This window comes from Hemibagrus wyckioides, linkage group LG14 (genome assembly GCF_019097595.1).
Source record: "Hemibagrus wyckioides isolate EC202008001 linkage group LG14, SWU_Hwy_1.0, whole genome shotgun sequence".
In the NCBI taxonomy this organism is placed as follows: Eukaryota; Metazoa; Chordata; class Actinopteri; order Siluriformes; family Bagridae; genus Hemibagrus; species Hemibagrus wyckioides.
This window is the reverse complement of record NC_080723.1, coordinates 7,560,001-7,580,568: the sequence shown is the minus strand read 5'-3', so window position 1 is coordinate 7,580,568 and position 20,568 is coordinate 7,560,001. Positions and strand designations below refer to the sequence as shown.

The 20,568-nt window shown below is 37.3% G+C and overlaps 1 protein-coding gene across 2 annotated transcripts in view; it reads left to right on the top strand.

Moving 5' to 3' along the window:
• zmp:0000001167 (protein phosphatase 1 regulatory subunit 12A) overlaps positions 1-20,568 on the top strand; it is a 34,430-nt gene that overhangs the window by 1,801 nt on the left and 12,061 nt on the right. For both annotated transcript variants that reach the window (XM_058408193.1, XM_058408192.1), the window contains exons 2-3: positions 18,154-18,284; positions 19,627-19,745. In XM_058408193.1, the coding sequence (XP_058264176.1) occupies positions 18,154-18,284; positions 19,627-19,745 (250 nt within the window). The remainder of the gene's footprint in view (positions 1-18,153; positions 18,285-19,626; positions 19,746-20,568) is intronic.

Sequence of the window (20,568 nt, the reverse complement as noted above, 5' to 3'; positions counted from 1 at the left end):
TGAAATGACATGACTTGACTTGACCAAGTGGAAACTGTGAAATTTCCAGATTCAGAACAGGAGAGATCCACATCTCCAGCTCATAATTCCTACTAAGAAATTTTTTGAGAGCTCTGACTTCCCCATGATAGCACTCCAAGATAGTTCACAGTGAAAAGTAAAACAAGAAATGACAGTATTTTGTCAATATTTTAAGCAATTGTCGCATTTCTTCTTGTATTTGAAATAGCTAAATACTGGGTGAGACTTTGTGCTATTATCAAAGAATGATCACGTCCACTTTAAAAATAACCAAACAACTTTTTAATGCTAGTTTAACTCCAGCATGCATTGAGTGTTCATTTCTAAGAAGTAGGAGATTCCAAGTTGAAAAAAAATTCCTAGTTCCCAGTTGTCATGAGTGCAGCATAAAGGGAGGACAAGAGAAAAACCTAAGCATAAAGATCAGTTTAATTCAATTCAATTCAATTCAATTGAAAGTTTCAACCAATATGTCAGTTCCATTGCACAATGAAGATCACAAGTTATTTACAGAGATTAACATGCATGTCGTTTCATGTAGATTTATTTTTCTTAAAATGTTATACAAAAATGTCTAGGTTATATGTGAGTTGAAGTGGATGAAGTATTAATGAGCCATATGTGTGCACATTGTTTAAGGCTGGTTGGTCAGATGTGTTCTACACGCACCCCCAACATACACACAGAAGGGGAGGGTAAGTCATGACCACAGGCCTAATGGAGAACTAGGGCAGAAAAGTAACAAACCTCTCCTCATCTGGAGAATAGCACTGGTGCACGAGCAAGCCACAAGCAAAATAGAAAGTATTTGCAGTACTCAAATCTGATGACCTGTCACCACTCATGTGCACATTGTATCACTACAGCAAAGACCTGTATTTAAATAACAGCTAACAAACCATGAATTGTGCAGCAGTGATTATGGTGTATTGAGCTGGAACAGAGCTCTGATTTTAGTTGCGGTGATGTCATGGCTGGATAGTGCATAAAGCTAGCTGTACAGAACATGTTGTCAGGGCTGCTCATTTTGTGGCTTTTATAAGCCACAAGGCAGATCTCATTTGTATAAAGCCCGTTTGTTTGCCAAACAGCAGTATTGAGAGATGGAGCAGCGGAAAAGACTCTGATATCTCCAGGATGTGAGTTGATGCTGCATCCCAGAGTAGTGTCGCTACTTCAGCTGAGTTGTTTCTAAAAAAAAAAAAAAAAAAAAAAGATGAAAAAAAGCAGTATTTAAAGATTAAATGCAAAAAATACATTATATACAGTGTTGTAAGAAAAGCAGCAGTTTTAAGTGTGTTTTCAAATGTTTTGTGAGTAACTTAGAACTTAGTAAGCAAGAGTGATATGTCCTTACAAAGTAAGAGAGTTTGTGTCTGCATGTGAGATGTTCTCTCAGCTTTGCTCTGGACAGAATCAATATCACATTCTGTCATACAAGTTTCTCCTTATTCTGGACATACACACACACACTTGCGCCCATAGCACACACTGTACTCTCTCTATTACAGAGACACTTTGCATCCCAAGAGTCTTCCTAATATAAACATGTCTTTGCGTCCCCCAACAGACGGAGATGAGCCTCTGATTACACACCAGTGTTCTGGCCTACTGTAAAAGCTTCTTCAGCAGACTCTTAAGTTCAGTATGTTAAACAGATGGAGAAGCAGTGACCACTGAACTGAACTGTCATTGGCGATGTTTGTTTGAATATAAAGTCAAAAATTTGCGATTATCAGGTTTACGAGCATGGGCTGAAAGTGTGCAGGATTTCAAAGATCTCATAATGTGGAGCACTAAAAAAAACTGTAATTATTCTCACAAGATTGTGTACATGTTATAGTGTGGCTCAGGAATTAAAACGGGAACAGCAGTAAACAGTCCCCATCATTTGTTGAACTGCTGCCTACGCCAGCATTTTGATTCTTGTACCACATCAGTACTATTTTGATAAATAAATGTAATCGCATCATTTGTATGGAATAAAACATGACATTCCTACCCTAAAGTCAGTTACAGTCTATAATACAACAGTTTCTGATCCTCTTATCTGACTGGTTGAGGAATATTCCCAATAATGCTGATATTTAATATAACCACAATGAGGCGCCTTAGCGTGCGCGTCACTCCACTCATCTGTGTTCACCACATAAAATTCCACTTCCTACTTCAAAACAGTATTCAGACATCATCAGTGGACTTGACAAACTTATGACTTAAAATGTAAAAGCTTTTCATCTGAACAAATAAATAAAATGAAGCATTAAACTCACACCTGGGCTGAGACTCTGCTATTCTACATGTAATCTAATCTAATCACCTAAATTTAATACTATTTATGCTCTACTGTGCTTCCCATCGGTGCTAACATTCTCGTGAGATTTCACACTCATTCTCTAGTCATTAGAAACTTATAAATGATAAATTAAGTTTAGTATAAGCAATGAAAGCATGTTTTGGTGCATAATATTTTATGTTCACTACATGTCTATAATTTATTTAAAATCTGACTGACCACCTATTCCTTTTTTTCAGTGTACATCATGTGAGTGAGTTGTTCTAATAGAAATTGTTTCAACAGCACTTTTCTCCAAGTTTCTAGGGTCCATTTTATAGGTTCATTCTGTAACACACACACACATATACCACAGCCAGGACAGTAATCTGCTGTATAAATGCAGTATTTTTTTACCTTGAGCTGTAGGAAAGTCACATTTGTAATGTTCTGAAAGTGCCCAGTTCCTAAACAGACATAACACTAAATAAACCAGAACCACTCGAGCCATAATGTATATCAGACTAGAGAACACAGTGAAAAGGGAATGAATGATTGCTTTAGTCCTGATAAAGTCTCTGTAAAGGTTAATTTATTTTTACAAAAACTTTCTTAGCATGTAATGCTCCGGAGTGCGTTTGCTAGAAGAGGAAACACTAATTGGCCATGCTGTTATATGAATGAACGTAGTGGGAATTCTGCCACACAGGAAGCTGGAGCCAGGCCTACTCCATCTCTAATCTAGTTAATGTAATAAAAAGCAGGAATGCCTTTAGTTTTTCTGTAGAGTTCTTAAAGCATGATTCCACAAGCAAGTGCTTGTACACAGAACGTTGTAAACTTAAAAAAAAAAAAAAAAAGACAAGGACAACTACTTTATTGCCATTAAAGCGAGAGACAAATCGTTTGCTAAGATTTTATTTAACTTTGTGCTTTTTTGTATATAATGAATTTTTGTAAACACATTGTGTTTTCAATACAACATAATTCCCTACAAATCTTAGTCTGGAAGAATGCTGTGGTCAGGACACAGGGTGAGCAATGAGATTCTGCTGCTGGAACAACAAAATGCCCTGCTCAAAAACCCAACAGTGGCAGCTTGTGCTCAGAGAGAGTCACCTCTCAACCTTCCCAAGCCCAGCACTTCAGCCCAGACTACTGCATATTGTTCTGTTTGCAAATTATTAAATACTATCTTCGGTTTTGTATTTATTTATTTATTTATTGTATTTATATTTTTTTACAGAGGCATTGCCATACATGGTTATTCTCACAAGCCTAGATTAACAAAATATCAAATGTGATCTCTATATAATCCTGAATGTTATTCCTGTCACGCATTGCAGGCCTGCAAAACTTTTACACACTTTAACATCAGATTTTACTGTTCATCAATTCAATTATCTAATGTACAAAAAATTCTCCCCAAAATTAAACCACACATGGAGCCAGTCAACATGTGCCTTTCCAAAAATTGACAACTCAGTTTTCAACCGTTGAAAACACTGATGCAGCTCCGTTGATGAAGAATGTTTTGAGTTCAGTGAATGGAGGAGAATGACAGTTGAATGTAGGATGTCACTTGAAAATAGAGCTGGGCGATTAATCGTTATTATCGATTAATTCGAATTTATGGTTTATGTCGATGTTGAAAAACGAAAATCGATTTTACGATTTCACTTTGGTTAGTCAGAGCGAGCTTCCGTAGTTCTGCGACGCAAAGATCTTGTTTCTAAGAGAGGCGCGGTTTCTTCAGTCCGGTTTGAAGAACGCGCGACTTCGGCTCCTCCCCGTCTTTCAGCGCGTTCAATCCGACTGAAGAAACCGCGGTGTCGCAGAGCGAGGATCAGAGGACAAGTGTGTGTGTGTGTGATCAGGAAGACTCGTATTTGGCTTGTTCAGTACTCAAATGTTATACACATCTATACAATACAGTGGAATGCTGCAATAAGTTCCTACACTGTAAACCCCGATAAGTTCACAGAACTCAAAAAAATTAAGGCAACTGATTGCCTTAAAACTTTTAAGTTGATGAACTTAAAACTCAAGTGTCCTAAAAACTTAAAAATGTTGATTACATACTACATGTTCCTTTTGATTGCAGTTAAATTAAATTGCTCATCAAGTCAACTCAAATATTTTCATTTAATATGACTCAAAGTTTTTGTTCACATCTAATTTAACAGAACTTAAAAAAATAAAGTACAAGAACACACAATTTTAAGTTAATAAAACTTGATTTATTTGTTCTCTTACAAGATTATTTTTAATTATACTTAAGTCAAACAATTTGACTTAAAAATACTCAAAATAATTTTGCTTAAAACTCAAAAAAATTGTGGCAACTGATTGCCTCAATAAATCTGAGTACAACAAACTTTAACCGCTTGAGTAAATGTCTGTTATTGAACAGTATTTTCTTACAATTTAAAAACACTATATTTAAAAGAACAATAAAGTATGTATATATATTTTTAAAGTACAGAAACATATAAATGTGCACCATGACTATCGGGCAAAAACTTGAATCGTGCAATAGGGGAAACGTTTATGAAGTGTTACATTTGTAGAACATTAAAGGCCACCTGACTAAAAACCTGCATATATCACAGCAACTTAAGGCATTATTTCATTAAATCATTCTTGAGAGACTGCAACTTGGGTGACAGTTTGCCATCTTCCAGACCAAGTAAAACTTTCTGAATAAATTCAAAAGTGTTGGTCAGTCCCATGGGATAGCTAAGGTTTAATGCATAGATCAGTCCATAGATCAGACAGAGATTTTCAAAGGCTGGTAATGAACTGAACCTCTATCTTTGTCACTGATGAATGTAAGAAGGACCACTGCGACATCACCAAGCTCTGGTTCATTAGTCTCATCCTGAATGGGTGAAAGAACCACAAATCACAAATTAATTTATGGTGTCTGCAAATATCAGAGAGCTAAATTTTATTGATTAAAAAAACATTTGTCTTCTAAAAAATCTTCTCTCCTGATCAGTTAAGTACTACAGGTCCAGTGCAAAATTAAGTACATGCTAGTCTTAAACTAGACGATTCTATGAACTAGAGGAATCTACAAACCATTATGCTGTTATGTGATGTCATATTTCAAGTTTTGTTGAGGTCAGATAGCAAGGTAAGGTAATTGTTAGGTGATCACATGCAAGACTGAGCAGGTACTGGGTTGTATTACCCAAAGTAATACAAGGGTAGTTTAACACTACACAGTACCTTTATTAAGAAGCATAGAAAAAGCAAAGAGAAAACTGTCCATTACTTTGTTCCCTTTGTGAATAAAGTTTACCTATAGTGAGTAAAGTTTCAGGCAACTGGAACCTTCATTAGGCAGTGACATAACTAAAAACACCAGCAAATATTGTCTATCTAGGTCCTAATTCATACTCACTAGGTGTGAATAAGAATTTGCCATTGTTCTTTGAAGATAATAGTGCCATTTCTAGATCACAAGATCTACCTTCTCCTACAGCACCTATATTTGGAAAATTAGAATTCAAAATACCTTAGACTACTGCTTCCTTATTTGACACACTAAATGTTCAAGTCAAAAATTAAAAAGCTCTAACCAACAAGATGGTTTGTGTATGAGGGTAGTTTTTGACTATTGGAGTTATGTTTGAGAGAATGCCTCTGATTGGCTGTTCAGCATAGTGAATTGGTGTACGATAAGAGAAATGGAAGTGATGGAAGTGAAGAAAGCAGGAAAACGGTGTGAAGAGGGCACTCATGGAAGTCTCTTTTCATTTTTCATCTTCATCTCATATGACCATTTAAATAAGGGAATATTTCCACAACATGGCCATCTGGAATGAAGAAATGAAAATTGTCTGTGGTAAGTGATAGTTGTGTGAAAATTCAACTATAATATACACTACATATAAATGTGCCGAAATTTGATCAATCTAAATTAAAAAACAGTGATATTTCCATGTAATTAACAACCATATTTACATATAAATAAATATTTATATTTAGTTTGGTAGCAGAGAAAGCTCAAATGGCACAGATATACCCAGAATGTGCCCAAATGGCCTATTCTGAAAATCAATGTAGACATACTTCTACAGAAATATTTTCTATAATCTCTCTGTTGAAAATTTAATAAATCAATCTTTGAGCAGTTCATGATAAGATGTTGTAGAATGGACTCCTGCAATTGTATATGGCTTATTAATCATCAAAATTTAGAGATATACTGTCTGAAATGGTAAGATTTGTCAGGTGGAATTTTTTTTCTTCAGTTTTGTCACCTTCTTTTATTGACCTTGTAATGTATTTATAATAACACTTCTGTATTAATCTCACATGTGTTAACTTATTTTAAAAGCAGAATTATTTAAAATTCACAGTGTAGGTGCTGAGATATGGTGGTCATGTGTTTTTTTTTCACGCCCAAAAATGAGCCTAGTGTTGAAGAGGTTTAAAACTCACTTACCTAACAATTAATTATGGAGGATTTTCTTTACCAACTCTTCACTCAGCTCCCAACAGTGACCAATTTACCTGAAGTTAGAAATACGACGTTAGTATCATCTATTTCTTAGCTGTACAATAAGGGTGTCATATTTAAATATTTTTTTAAACAAGTTCGTGTTTACTAACGTTAGTTAATACAGTATAATTAGCTATACTGTCCGTTCAAAACAACATACTTTCCACTTCGTTTAGCTACAATTCAGTGCTGTAACTCCGGCTGCGGTGTAAGAGCACTGATTCCTGGTTTTCAAGGCACAGTAACGTTAACCTTAAACGGTCTGTTAAGGCGCCAAATGTTTAGCTAACGAATATTTGAACGCAGCTAAAGCAAATGGTGACAATCATCCTTTAGCATCAACAGTTTACACAACCACATATTTAAGTGTACATTTTACAAATTATTATTTTCTAAAACATTATTAATAAACATTATTTTTGCAGATAATTCAAGTATTTCTATAAATCTCCCGGCTGAACTGCTTTGGCTAACTAATGTTAGCTAGCAATTATCTGGTTAACATCAAAAGTACATGACGAATCTCAAAATATCAACAAATACCTGACAAACAAATTGAAATGTGATGTAATATTAATATATAGCACTTACATTGAGACCAATGATGCCGTTTATTGACGAAATATAAGAACACAGATCCACCTTATACTGCAGACATTTTGTAGTTTCTGCAGTGCTGAATCCCGCGATCCCGTTTGAAGCACTTCTTCTTTTTTAGTGTTATCACACTAGGTGCATTACTTCCACTTTCTGTTTCGGAGTGTGGATCAAAGATTATTGATCTGTTGTGTAAACTCCAACAAAAACATTAAAAAATATTAAATTATTTGAAGCACTCACCCGGGGGACTTAGTTTGCCTATGTGGCCTTGACCACATGCACTAACACTACCAAGTTAGAGGCACGCTCTAATGTTGAGACAATAGAAATGAATGAAATTATGCTTTCAAGTGGTGCTTACTTAATCAGAAAAATAGTTGAAGTTAATCAAAAATTATCAGTTTAATTTACTCAAAAGGAGTAAAATGTCACAGAAGCTCAAAATAGTTAAGTCAGTAGAACTTTTTCTTAAAAATTAAGTTTACAGTACTTAATCTTTTTAATTAGTTTCAACATTTGGGTTTACAGTGTACCCTGTTAGTCAAACTTTTATTTTATTTTATTTTATTTTATTTTATTTTATTTTATTTATTTACTTACTTACTTACTTACTATTATACCCTCATTGGGGACTGAGTCCCCCTTACATGAAAATCCTAGAATCGTCCCTGATTGTGCACATGTACACAGTTGTAAGATGCGGTCTGTCACCTGATTGATTTTATTTAGCGTCTAAATTGCATGTTGAACTGCTTTACAAAATTGTTTTTCTTCAGGGCTTTTTTTCCAGGTGACAATTATTTATTTTATAAAAAGTGATTTAAGTCTGCAGTTTGCACTTTACAAATCCCTCATATTTTGTTATATTACTTTATTTTATTAGAATAATTAGAACTTGTAAAGACTGGTGAAAGTTTGCATTTTATAAATCCCCAAAAAAGGTTTTTATTTTGTTGTATTAATTATTGTTTTTCTAAAAAACCAAAAAAAAACTTGTTAGCGAAAGTAATTTTGCACTTGGCACTTTTAGTCCAAATTAGCAGTTCATATGTTTGGTTATACTGTTTTTCCTCAAATAAAAAAAAAATCTATTCTATAGTCTCTAGTGTTTTATTAATTTTTTTTAAAGAAAAATAATTGTTTTAAAATCGAATTTTGTTTTAAAAAAATCGGAGATTCAATTTTTTGGACATATCACCCAGCTCTACTTGAAAATAGTCAAAAATGGGCCGAAAATGAAAAACAATATTAAATAGGTGTACAAAAAAATTTAAAATCACTCTGTACACAGATTTAATGATAATTAGAATGTAAATTAAAAAGTCTCCAGAGGTTAGAGTAAGTCTTTGTTTCTTCCAAATGATATACAGTGAGGGAAAAAATTATTTGATCCCCTGTTGATTTTGTATGTTTGCCCACTGACAAAGAAATGATCAGTCTGTAATTTTAATGGTAGGTGTATTTGAACAGTGAGAGGCAGAATAACAACAAAAAAAAATCCAGAAAAACGCATTTCAGAAAAGTTCTACATTGATTTGCATTTTAATGCGTGAAATAAGTATTTGATCCCGTATCAATCAGAAAGATTTCTGGCTCCCAGGTGTCTTTTATACAGGTAAGGAGCTGAGATTACAGTAGGAGCACTCTCGGGGAGTGCTCTTAATCTCAGCTCATTAACTGTATGAAAGACACCTGTCCACAGAAGGAAGCAATCAATCAGATTCCAAACTCTTCATCATGGCCAAGACCAAAGAGCTGTCCATGGATGTCAGGGACAAGGTTGTAGACCTACACAAGGCTGGAATGAGCTACAAGACCATCGTCAAGCAGCTTGGTGAGAAGGTGACAACAGTTTACAATTATTCCCAAATGGAAGAAACACAAAAGGACTGTCAATCTACCTCGGTCTGGGGCTCCATGCAAGATCTCACCTCATGGAGTTTCAATGATCATGAGAACAGCGAGGAATCAGCCCAGAATTACACTGGAGGATTTTGTCAATGATCTCAAGGCAGCTGGGACCGTAGTCACCAAGAAAACAATTAGTAACGCACTACGCTGTGAAAGACTGAAATCCAGTAGCGCCCACAATGTCCCCCTGCTAAAGAAAGCACATGTACAGGCTCATCTGAAGTTTGCCAGTGAACATCTGAATGATTCATAGGAGAACTGGGTGAAAGTGTTGTGGTCAAATGAGACCAGAATCCAGCTCTTTGGCATCAACTCAACTCGCCGTATTTGGAGGAGGAGGAATGCTGCCTATGACTCCAAGAAGACCATCCCCAGGTGATGGGACAACTGCACCGCATCAAAGGGACGATGGACGGGCCCATGTACCATTAAATCTTGGATGAGAACCTCCTTCCCTCAGCCAGGGCATTGAAAATGGGTCGTGGCTGGATATTCCAGCCTGACAATGACCCAAAACACATGGCCAAGGCAACAAATGAGTGGTTCAAAAAAAAGCACATTAAGGTCCTGTAGTGGCCTAGCCAGTCTCCAGACCTTAATCCCATAGAAAATCTGTGGAGGGAGCTGAAGGGTCAGCCACAAAACCTTAATGACATGGAGAGGATCTGCAAAGAGGAGTGGGCCCAAATTCCTTGAGATGTGAGATGTGTGCAAACCTGGTGGCCAACTACAAGAAATGTCTGACGCCTGTGATTTGCCAACAAGGGTTTGCCACCAAGTACTAAGTCATGTTTTGCAAAGGGGTCAAATACTTATTTCACTCAATAAAATGCAAATCAATGTATAACTTTTTTGAAATGTGTTTTTCTGGATTTTTTTGTTGTTATTCTGTCTCTCACTGTTCAGATAAACCTACCATTAAAATTACAGACTGATAATTTCTTTGCCAGTGGGCAAATGTACAAAATCAGCAGGGGATCAAATAAATTTTTGACTAAAGGTGCTTTAGTTAAGTCACTATAATTATTAACAGCCTTATTGCACTTTAAAATGAATGCATTTGGCGCACGTGTTTGGATCTGAGCAGTTACTTGTGCTTGTCCAAAATTCATCTTGATGATGATGATGATGATGATGATGATGATGACAGCAAAGATGATGAAGACAACGTTCATGATTTTTTCCCCCCCTTTTACTGTTAACGCATAAAAAGCTAACATTAGCTAAATTATTCTCTGCTTTCTTACCTGAAACTGCAGGTAGAGAGATGTTCACCAGGTTAAACACTAGTCTCTAGTGAACATTGTGGTGCTAAAGACAGGTCTTTTGATTCATGGGTTTAAAATGTGAAAGAAAATCAAAAACTCGCATTCATAATACAAACCTCACTAACAATGAAGTTGGGATGTTGTGTAAGACGTACATAAAAACAGAATACAATGACCTGCAAATCCTTGTTGACCCACATTCAATCGAAAACACCACAAAGACAAGATATGCAATGTTCAAACTGATGATAATTTTATTGTCTCTTGCAAATATTCACTCATTTTGAATTTGATGCCTGCAACACGTTCCAAAAGAGCTGGGAGGGTTATTTTCACTACTGTTACATTACCTTTCCTTTTAACAACACTCGAGCATTTGGGAACTAAGGACAATAATTGTTAAAGCTTTGTAGATGGAATTCTTTCCCATTCTTGCTTGATGTATGACTTCAGTTCCTCAACAGTTCGGGGTCTGCGTTGTCGTATTTTGCACTTCATTTTCAGTGGGAGACAGGTCTGGAAAGCAGGCAGGCCAGTCTAGTACCCATACTCTTTTACTATGAAGCCATGCTGTTGCAACACGTGCAGAATGTGGCTTGGCATTGTCCTGCTGAAATAAGCAGGGACATCCCTGAAAAAGACATCACTTGGGTGGCAGCAAATTTTGCTCCAAAACTTCTTTGTACCTTTCAGCATCAATGGTGCCTTCACAAATGTGCAAGTTACCCATGTGGCACTAACACACTCCCATACCATCACAGATGCTGGCTTTTGAACTTTGCACTGATAGCAATCTGGATGGTCCTTTTCCTCTTTAGCCCAGAGGACGCGACGTCCATGATTTTCCAAAAACAATTTGAAATGTGGACTCGGCAGACCTTAGCACAATTTTCCACTTTGCATCAGTTCATGTCAGATGAGTTCGGGCCTAGAGAAGCTGGCGACATTTCTGGGTGTTGATGTGTAGCTTGCGCTTTTTACATTCTACAGTTTTAACTTGCACTTGTAGATGTTGCGACGAACTGTGTTAATTGACAGCGGTTTTCCAAAGTGTTCCTGAGCCCATGTGGTAATATCCTTTACAGAATGATGTCTGTTTTTAATGCAGTGCCGCCTGAGGGATCGAAGGTCGTGGCCATTCAGTGCTGGTTTTTGGCCTTACTGCTTGCGTACAGAGATTTCTCCAGATTCTCTGAATCTTCTGATGATATTATGGACTGTAGATGATGGAATACCTACATTCTTTGCAATTGTATGTTGAAAGTTGTTCCTTAACTGTTGGACTATTTGCATCCCATCCATACTTAACTGTTTGGGGATCCTCCTTTTATACCCAATCATGACGCTCACCTTTTTTCAGTTAACTTCTTCACCTGTGGAATGTTTGAAACAGGTGTGTTTGGAGCATTCCCCAACTTTCCCAGCTCATTGGAACGCAGGCATCAAATATAAAATGAGTGAATATTTGCAAGAGACATTCAAGTTTATCAGTTTCAACATTGCATACTGAACATTGTATTCTGTTTTTTATTTATGTTTTACACAGCATCCCAAATTCATTGGAATTAGGGTTTGTAAATCTTAAAAACCAAATTTTAGTTCAGAAAAAGGACACATTTTACTAATAGTAACATGTACCATTTATTCACTGGCATAATACTTTCTGATGTTGTGTTCACCCTTTAAGATCATGCTGGTGTAATACTGCTCTTTATACCGTATATGTGGAAAGTGTATATATATTTTAAATCCTTTCAGTGACCTCCTGTATTTATATTGGCACCTCTCATAGACCAGACTCCAGATGCAATTGCCACATCTGGAACTAACTCCAGCCCTTTTATGAGCTTTCTCCTGCATGAACTGCTGAATCAGAGACACGACACGACAAAAAATCGTCCAGTACCATTTTGCATACAAAGGGCTATAATTTGTACAGAGTACACTGCCATAGATACCCTCAAATTAAAGCTGATCTGCATATCACCACCATTCACTGTTTCATTTTAAAACTCAGCATGCCTCATTAAAAGAGACAGAGAGGAAAACATTCTGGGTGCTGTGAGGAAACTATTTTATGCATGCCACTGCATGAAGGAGGTAGAACACACTAGCTGCCAGTGATGTGTTACCATATTTAGTCTGTACAGTTTGGTCAGTTTGTACTGTGGTGACCATATCAGGATTCACCTATTGATTACAAGATGAATTATGCAATTTACTGAAGATTTGTTTTGTGTAGTTTTGTGTGTACATTGAATGGTGGTGAATTCATCTTTGGCTGTTTATAAATGTGTATATATGAACTTGTTGGTCCACTGCTTCTCTTTACTGTCCATTCCTCTCTGCTGTGTTATTTTCTTGTTGCTCAGCAACAAAGATTAAATATAGGACTACACTCTCCTAATTTTCCATCTCTTCTCCAAAGTCTCTCATTCATTTTCTCTCTCTCTGCTACTTTTTTCCCCTCCCCTTATTCTCTTTAGTGGTACTTGGAGAGGTAATTTTTTTTCGGATTGTTAAGAATGGAAAAGAGTCGTGGATGTGTCCTTCATTCTAGGAGGGGTTTGCAGTGAGAAGATGGAAAACATTCTTCAAACAGTACAAACGGCTGTTGTTAGAAGTAAAGGCCACTCGCTCTGTGTGTCACACGCACACATGCACACACGCACCACTCAACCAAGCACAATGACTGACCCACTTATGCCTTCATGCTGATATTCCCACCTCCAAAAAGAATGGTCTATGCACTAGCCTGGGTAGTATGATGATCTGATGGATATTGTGAGAAAATCTGTCACTTTACTTAGAGGAATTTTAGAATGCTGTTCAAGAGTTGATATCCTCTTAATTTTCATTTTTATTTGTTTCTTTTCTTTCAGGATATTAAATTACATTTAATTTATCAGTATTTCATATTTTTAAATGTAGCACCAATGTCTTGACTATAATACAAAATATGATTGACTAATGTTATGATACAAGATATGATATTTATTATATTGCTCACCCACACATACTAGTACTACTACTGCTAGGAGCACACATGCACATTTTGGATTCCTTGGAGTTTCCTATAGAAGCTGCATGTCCTTCTGTCATCCATCTTACTTTCTCTCCCTCTCGCCTGGTGCATGCTGTATAAGTGTAAGTAAAACAGGATCTTCTTTAAGATCTACACTAGTTATGTTGTTTAATTTGCCAAGTTTAGTGTAGCAAATTCTCCTCTCTCTCTCTCTCATGCTCTCTCTCTCTCTCCCTCTCTTTCTCTTTGGTTGTGTGTGTGTGTGAGAGACATTGACTGAATCTAAACACATGTTGCTTGAAACATTAAAGGGAAAGAGAGAAGTGCTGTTTTGTCTTAATCACATGTGGTGCTGTATGTGTATGTTGGGGAGCAATCAAAACCTTATAAGCGGTTTTAAAGCACTAAACAGGAAGCGTGGAAATGGCAGAACATCCGCTTGAGATCCGGCTCTGTGTAGCTTGCTTGAACATACATCTTTTCAGAGGTTGAGCCCATGCAATTATTTTGTTGCATTTTCCCTTTCCCCTTTATTTGAAAACCTCTTTTGAATTTGTATATCTGTCACACAGGACTTTTAAACTATTGCGTCCCAGACTAATTGTTTTTCATGCTGCACACTGAAGCATTCATGCATTTGAGGATGGACTCTGGGGAGAACTCTGGGGAATCACATCACACTAGTGGAAAAACAAAAGGTTCTCATGCTGCTGTTTCTCACAGCATTAATCATGAAAAACCTGATTAGTGTATTTGCCGTCATTTCAGGCCACAGTCTCACATCAGCTGATAAGGATAATGCTTCGCATGCTTATGCTGGGATGAGTCTCTCTCTCGCTTTTTCTGCATTAATGTAACTTATTGCTTTCATATTGCTTTGTATGAACTCCTGCCCTCTCTTAAAGCTATTACCGTTGTCCTTTAAAGCTATAATGAGTTTTTGACTCATGAACAGTATCCTGTGCAACATTCAGTTTCGCGTATCACTAGTCCCATGAACAAGGAACATTTTCCTGAATCTTTTTGAAATACTTGAATACATTTTGGTTGATAAGTAAAAACTGTGCAACCGATAATGCTTCAGCATTGTATCGCTGTAAGTGTAGGTTTCTTTCCTCTACTTAGGTGTGATTTGTTTGCATGCTATGGGTACGCACTGTACACTGTATGACCAGTCGCATGTAGACACATGTCCCTCACACTTGTATGTGCTTGTTGAACATCCCGCCCCAGGTTTAATCCCCTTTTACTATTCTATTAAATTCCACTCTTCAGGGTAGGTATTTCACTAGATGTTTGAGTGTGACTATGGGGATTTGAGTTCATTCAGCTACAAGAGCATTAGTGAGATCAGATACTGATGTTGGGTGAGGAGGTATGTAGTGCAGTCATTGTTCCAGTTCATCCCAAAGGAGTTCAGTGGGGTTGAAAGTCCTGACAGGAATCTGGGAATTAGTGATTATAGAACTTGATGCAAGAGCAAGCAAACTCTGTGATATTCAGAGCAGGTTGCAGTTTCCTAAAGAATCCTATGCTGGTAATTTCGACAATTCAAGTAGATTTCTAAAAGAAAAAAACAACAAAAAACCTTTGCAAAAAAAAGCCTCAAAATCAAGCATTTGCAGTCAAAACAATTGCAAGAAACTCCTGTAGAGGCTGGATTGAGGTCAGGGCTTTGTGCAGGACACTTGAGTTCTTCCGGTCCAACCTTAACATGTCGTGTCCTCATGGAGCTCTATGCTTTGTGCACAGGGGCATCGTCATGCTGGAGGAGTGTTTGAGCCTCTTAGTTCCAGTGAAGGAAAACTGTAATGCTACAGCAAACAAAGACATTTGTGTGCTTTCAACAGTTTTGGGGGAAGGAACACATTTGAATTTGGTGGTCAGGTGTTCACATACTTTAGGATATATAACATACATATGTGTGTATTTATGTATATAATCACTAGCTTACAGATTTCTTAGAAATGCCTCTTGTTCATGGGTCCTATAGTCCTATAGCACATGGTTAAACGGAAAACATGCAAATCATTGCCTATTTATATCAGCTACTGTTACGCAAATATTTTGAAAAGGTTGCGGTGCAACAAGATGACCTAATCAAAAGCGTAAAAGCCAGATCCAGTCACGGAGCACATGCACAAAGGTGTCAGTACACAAAAAGATTTTTGTAAGAAATAATTAGCTTCACATAAAAACAGCCAGTTCTATTCATAGCCATGTAAACAGTGGACCTGCATTGTAGTAAATAAGACTAAAATGGTTTTAAGTGAGTGTATCTGGCCACTTTATTAGGAACTCATACTAGTACCTCTTGTGCTTTTTAGTTTTAGAAGCTTTCCTTTGAGATTCTGATCAATGTTGACGTGATTGCATCACACCATTGCTGCAGATTTGTGGTGTAATGGGGAGTGTTTTCTTAGCACCTGGTCATTTTCCAATTTCCACAACCATTTTAGTGCATTCTTTTTCCAGTGCCCAATCTTTTTGGACTAGTTTCATGTCTGTTTGTTTAATTTTGGAGATGGTAGTTGGGTTGGTTATTTTGCTGATGCCTGGCACATCAATTAAAACATGGCCCAGAGAGGTTTATTTAGCCATGTTTTATTTTGTTTCATTCTTATGCATTCTTTCTTTGTGCATTAGATCAGAATGGATCATGTAGTTCATTCACTCATAAAAGAAGGATGTTTGAAAGTTTTAATCAGTTGAAAATTGAAACCTAAGACATCACATCCATCCATCCATAAACCCCCATCCATTTTCTGAGCCACTATCCCTGGGGAGCATTGTGGTGGATACACTGGATGGAATTTCAGCACATTACAGGGCATAATTGCACACCCCCTCATTCACACGTTACGTACAATTTGGAGAGATGGCCTATACTGCATGTCTTTAGACTTGGGGAGGAAACTGGAGTACTCAGAGGAAACCCCTAAATCACATGGAAACATGCAAACTTCGTGCACACATGGGGCAGGAATCAACCCCAACCATGGTGGTGGCAGCAAATGTGCTAACCCCTAAGCCACAATGCCCTGACAAATCGCAGATTGAATTTAATAGCAGTGTATGTGCAATACACATCAGAAGAGCAGTGTTATGCAAAATTCAAGTATGAATCATTTGATATCATACACCTTTACAGTCATCCAAAGTGTTGAACTTATGCTAATATTAGCTATGTGTTGTTGAGAGCTGTCTGTAGATTTTGCACATTTTCCCCAAGCACTGTAATGAGCAACGGTGCAGAGCAACGTTTGTGCTCCTATGAAAAAAGCAGGTCATAGCTCAGCTTTCCTACCTGTGTAGCACTGAAACATCCAAGATAAAAGATACTAGAACATTCCACTCCACTAATCCACTAATCACTGTGGACCAAATGTTGTGTAGTCTCCCCCACTAAGCAAACACACCTCCCTGCCTCCAGCTTGTAGAGGTTCAGAAACCATGTCACTTAAGGCTATGGATATGTGACATTGTGATTTTTAGGAATGTGATAGTAACATATTTTGTCAGTGGTGCTAAGAATGCTCCCAAATTGTTAAAGTTAGAACTAGACTTTACTCTATTCCAGACTCTGCTAGTCCAGCTTGTGTTCTTCCTAACACATGAACTAACCAAGAGTAGAGTAGGCATTTCCTTAACTTAACGGATGGTTGTTTGCAAAATTTGCAAAGGCAACGTCTTGGAAACATAACAGACCTGTTTAACCACCAAGAAAGCACCCCAGAAGAGTTTTGCTAAAATTCAGATAACACAGGCAAACAGCAAGAACAAATGTGCCTTATGAGAAGCCATGTAAGCTCTGAAAAAACATTGCAGATGCTGAGACATTTGACCTGGTCAAGTATTATATAGCTATTTGGGACAGATAAATAATTCAGTTGGTTGTCTTTAGGTAGTAGTTGGTGCCCTGTTTATATTGAAGTGGTTTGTAATTAACATACATCCACAAACCTGAGTGATAAGGAATAGGATGTGAATTTTATAAGCATGTATTTCTGAACTTAGCAAAAGCATGGGATGCCCTTGACTAAAACAGAAAGAACTCAAACACTTGTGACCTGGATGAAATTATCTTTATATACACCGATCAGTCACAACATTATGAGCAGTGACAGGTGAAGTGAATAACATTGATTATCTCCTCATCATGGCACCTGTTAGTGGGTGGGATATATTAGGCAGCAAGTGAACATTTAGTCCTCAAAGTTGATGTGTTAGAAGCAGGAAAAATGGGCAAGTGTAAGGATTTGAGCAAGTTTGACAAAGACCAAATAGTGATGGCTAGACGTCTGGATCAAACTGCTGAAGTTAATACTGGTTCTGATAGTACCAGGTGTCAGAATACACAGTGCATGACGGGTCAGGGCTGTTTTTGCAGCAAAAGGGGGACCAATACAATATTAGGCAGTTTGTCATAATGTTATGCCTGATCAGTGTATGTGTCTATATGTAAATCTAAAATGTATATAAAGGATGTGTATGGCGTACATAGGGGATAATGTCTCATTCTGTCTCATTGTTTCTCCAGGCCTGCATTGACGAGAACACTGAGATGGTGCAGTTTCTTGTGGAGAACGGTAGTGATGTGAACCGAGGGGACAATGAGGGCTGGACACCCCTCCATGCAGCTGCTTCCTGTGGCTTCATCCAGATTGCTAAGTCAGTCAGTGTATGTGTGTGTGTGTGCGCGCGTGAGTGTGACTGCATGCCTTTGTGTGTATCTGCATGTGTGTGTTCATATCCATGTCACTGTCTGTGTGTGGATATGGATATGTGTGCATGGTTGCATGTATATGCGTGTGAGTGTGTGGGTATGTACGTGTGTGTGTGAGTGTGTGGATACTGGATTTGTGTGTGGAGTGTGTACTTGTCAAGTTAAGGCTTGTTTATACTTTTAGGCTTGTTGAAGTATTTGTATTGTGCTACAGTAGGTAATGCTGAGTGAATACTACACCGCTTTCCAAGTCTCAGAATCACTGACCCTGAAACAGGTGACGTGACTCAACCTGCTTGTGATAAGTTGTTTTATGTTGTAGGACAACTCAACACATCTTTCAACTGGAAAAATCCTGCATACTAGAGTCATCTATAATGTGACTATCACTGTGTTGTAGAGAAAAGAATGACGCAGGTTGGATTTGAATAGGAATAAAGTCATGCTTTTGTTTATTTTTGTTGTTCCTAACAGCCATTTGGTTATGGCATGCAAAATAATTTTGTGTTGCAGCAATAGCATTGTGTTTCCATTTCATTTTCCATACAACTAGATGGATGATAAACCAGATTTGATTTCCTTTCAGTGGTTGTTTTTTGCAAAATGTGGTTCTTAACAGAGAAAATCAGACATTTTCTTTTTGGAGTGTTGGACACTTAATGCACTTAACGCTCGCAGCTATGCTATCATAGTTGAAGCGGGGTGGAGCTACAAGACACTATTCTTTGGTTAGTTAAAAAAAAAAGTTCCATTTAAGATGGTACTACCCTTCCAAAATTCATACACTAGACAGCAGAGTAAATTTTGCATAGTGTAAATACATAGTGTATATGTAATAATAGTACATCATTTGGAACATGGCTCTACATTGTAATAAGTGCAGCACCTCAGCACCAATGCACGGCATTGTCCAAAACTTTAAATTAAGTCTCAGTGACTTAAGGAATAAGGACATATCTTTTAGAGCCTAAGTTAATAACTGTCTGTTGGGAACTTTGTGAAAAGCCTCCTGGGTGATGATGGGTTAAGAAAAACGCAGATGAATACTGTGAAGAATTGTAAATCTTAAAGTTTTCATGTTCACCCTTCATACTTCCTAATTCATTATGTTAGTTATTCATTAAATTATAATTAAAATAGTATAAAATGGTAAAAATGAAGCAAACCCTTCTATGAATGTGTCAAAATTTTAATACATTTTGTGTGTGTGTGAGAGAGAGAGACACGCGTTACATTGTTTAGCCCTTGGAACCTTGTCCTCTCTGTGTGTGTGTGTGTGTGTTGCAGGTACCTGATCGAACATGGTGCACAGGTGGGAGCAGTGAACAGTGAGGGGGAACTTCCTTTGGATGTGGCCACGGAGGAAGCCATGGAAAGGCTGCTGAAGGCAGAGATCAAAAAACAGGGTGAGGGGAAAGAGGATAAAGAGTGCTAATTGAATAAATTGTGTTACAGGAGGAAATGCTTTACAGTCAACACATGCACAAATTAATAGGGAGAAAAACAATGGGATGGAGAAAAATGTCCAGAATCTCCAGTCAAAGAATTGTGGTCTCTGCAATATGTTGTTTATCATGGCATTTATATTTAATATTCATTATGAGCTTTACTTTTTCTTCCACAATAGGCAGCAGCACCTGAGGTATTAGCATTCAAAGCACAAAGTTTAAGACTTGGAACTGCAAATTGCCACCAAGCATGCTTACTTAATAGTCCAAAAAGTTAAGCTAATCAGAAAGAAGAGTTTGTTTGTCCCATGTGTCAAACAAAACCATTTAGTCCATTCCTCAGTACAGAACCGCTTCAACTAAAGGAGGGTGGTGGGTAATGCACATGAACTGCTTGCTTCAGGTCTTTTCACAACATTTCTCTTGGATTAAAGTCTGGACTTATGTTAGAACAGCTGTGTTTAGAGTCATTGTCTTTCTGCATGACCCACTTTCTCTTGATATTCAGTTTATGGATAGATTTGACAATCCTGACATTTTCCTTAACTTTGCTGGTAAATTTTCAAATTTATTGTCAATCACTGATGGCAAGCCATGCTTGAGATGGTTTTGTGACCTTTTTTCAGCTTTATGAGCTCATTAGGACCACAGAAAAACTAATTTGTCATGCGTTGATACATTTCCACATGTATGTGTTGTGATTTTCAGAGTTTGATAGATTTCTGTTCTTTAAATAAACAGCCCAATATCCCATCTTACTTCAAATAAACTGATCATTTTG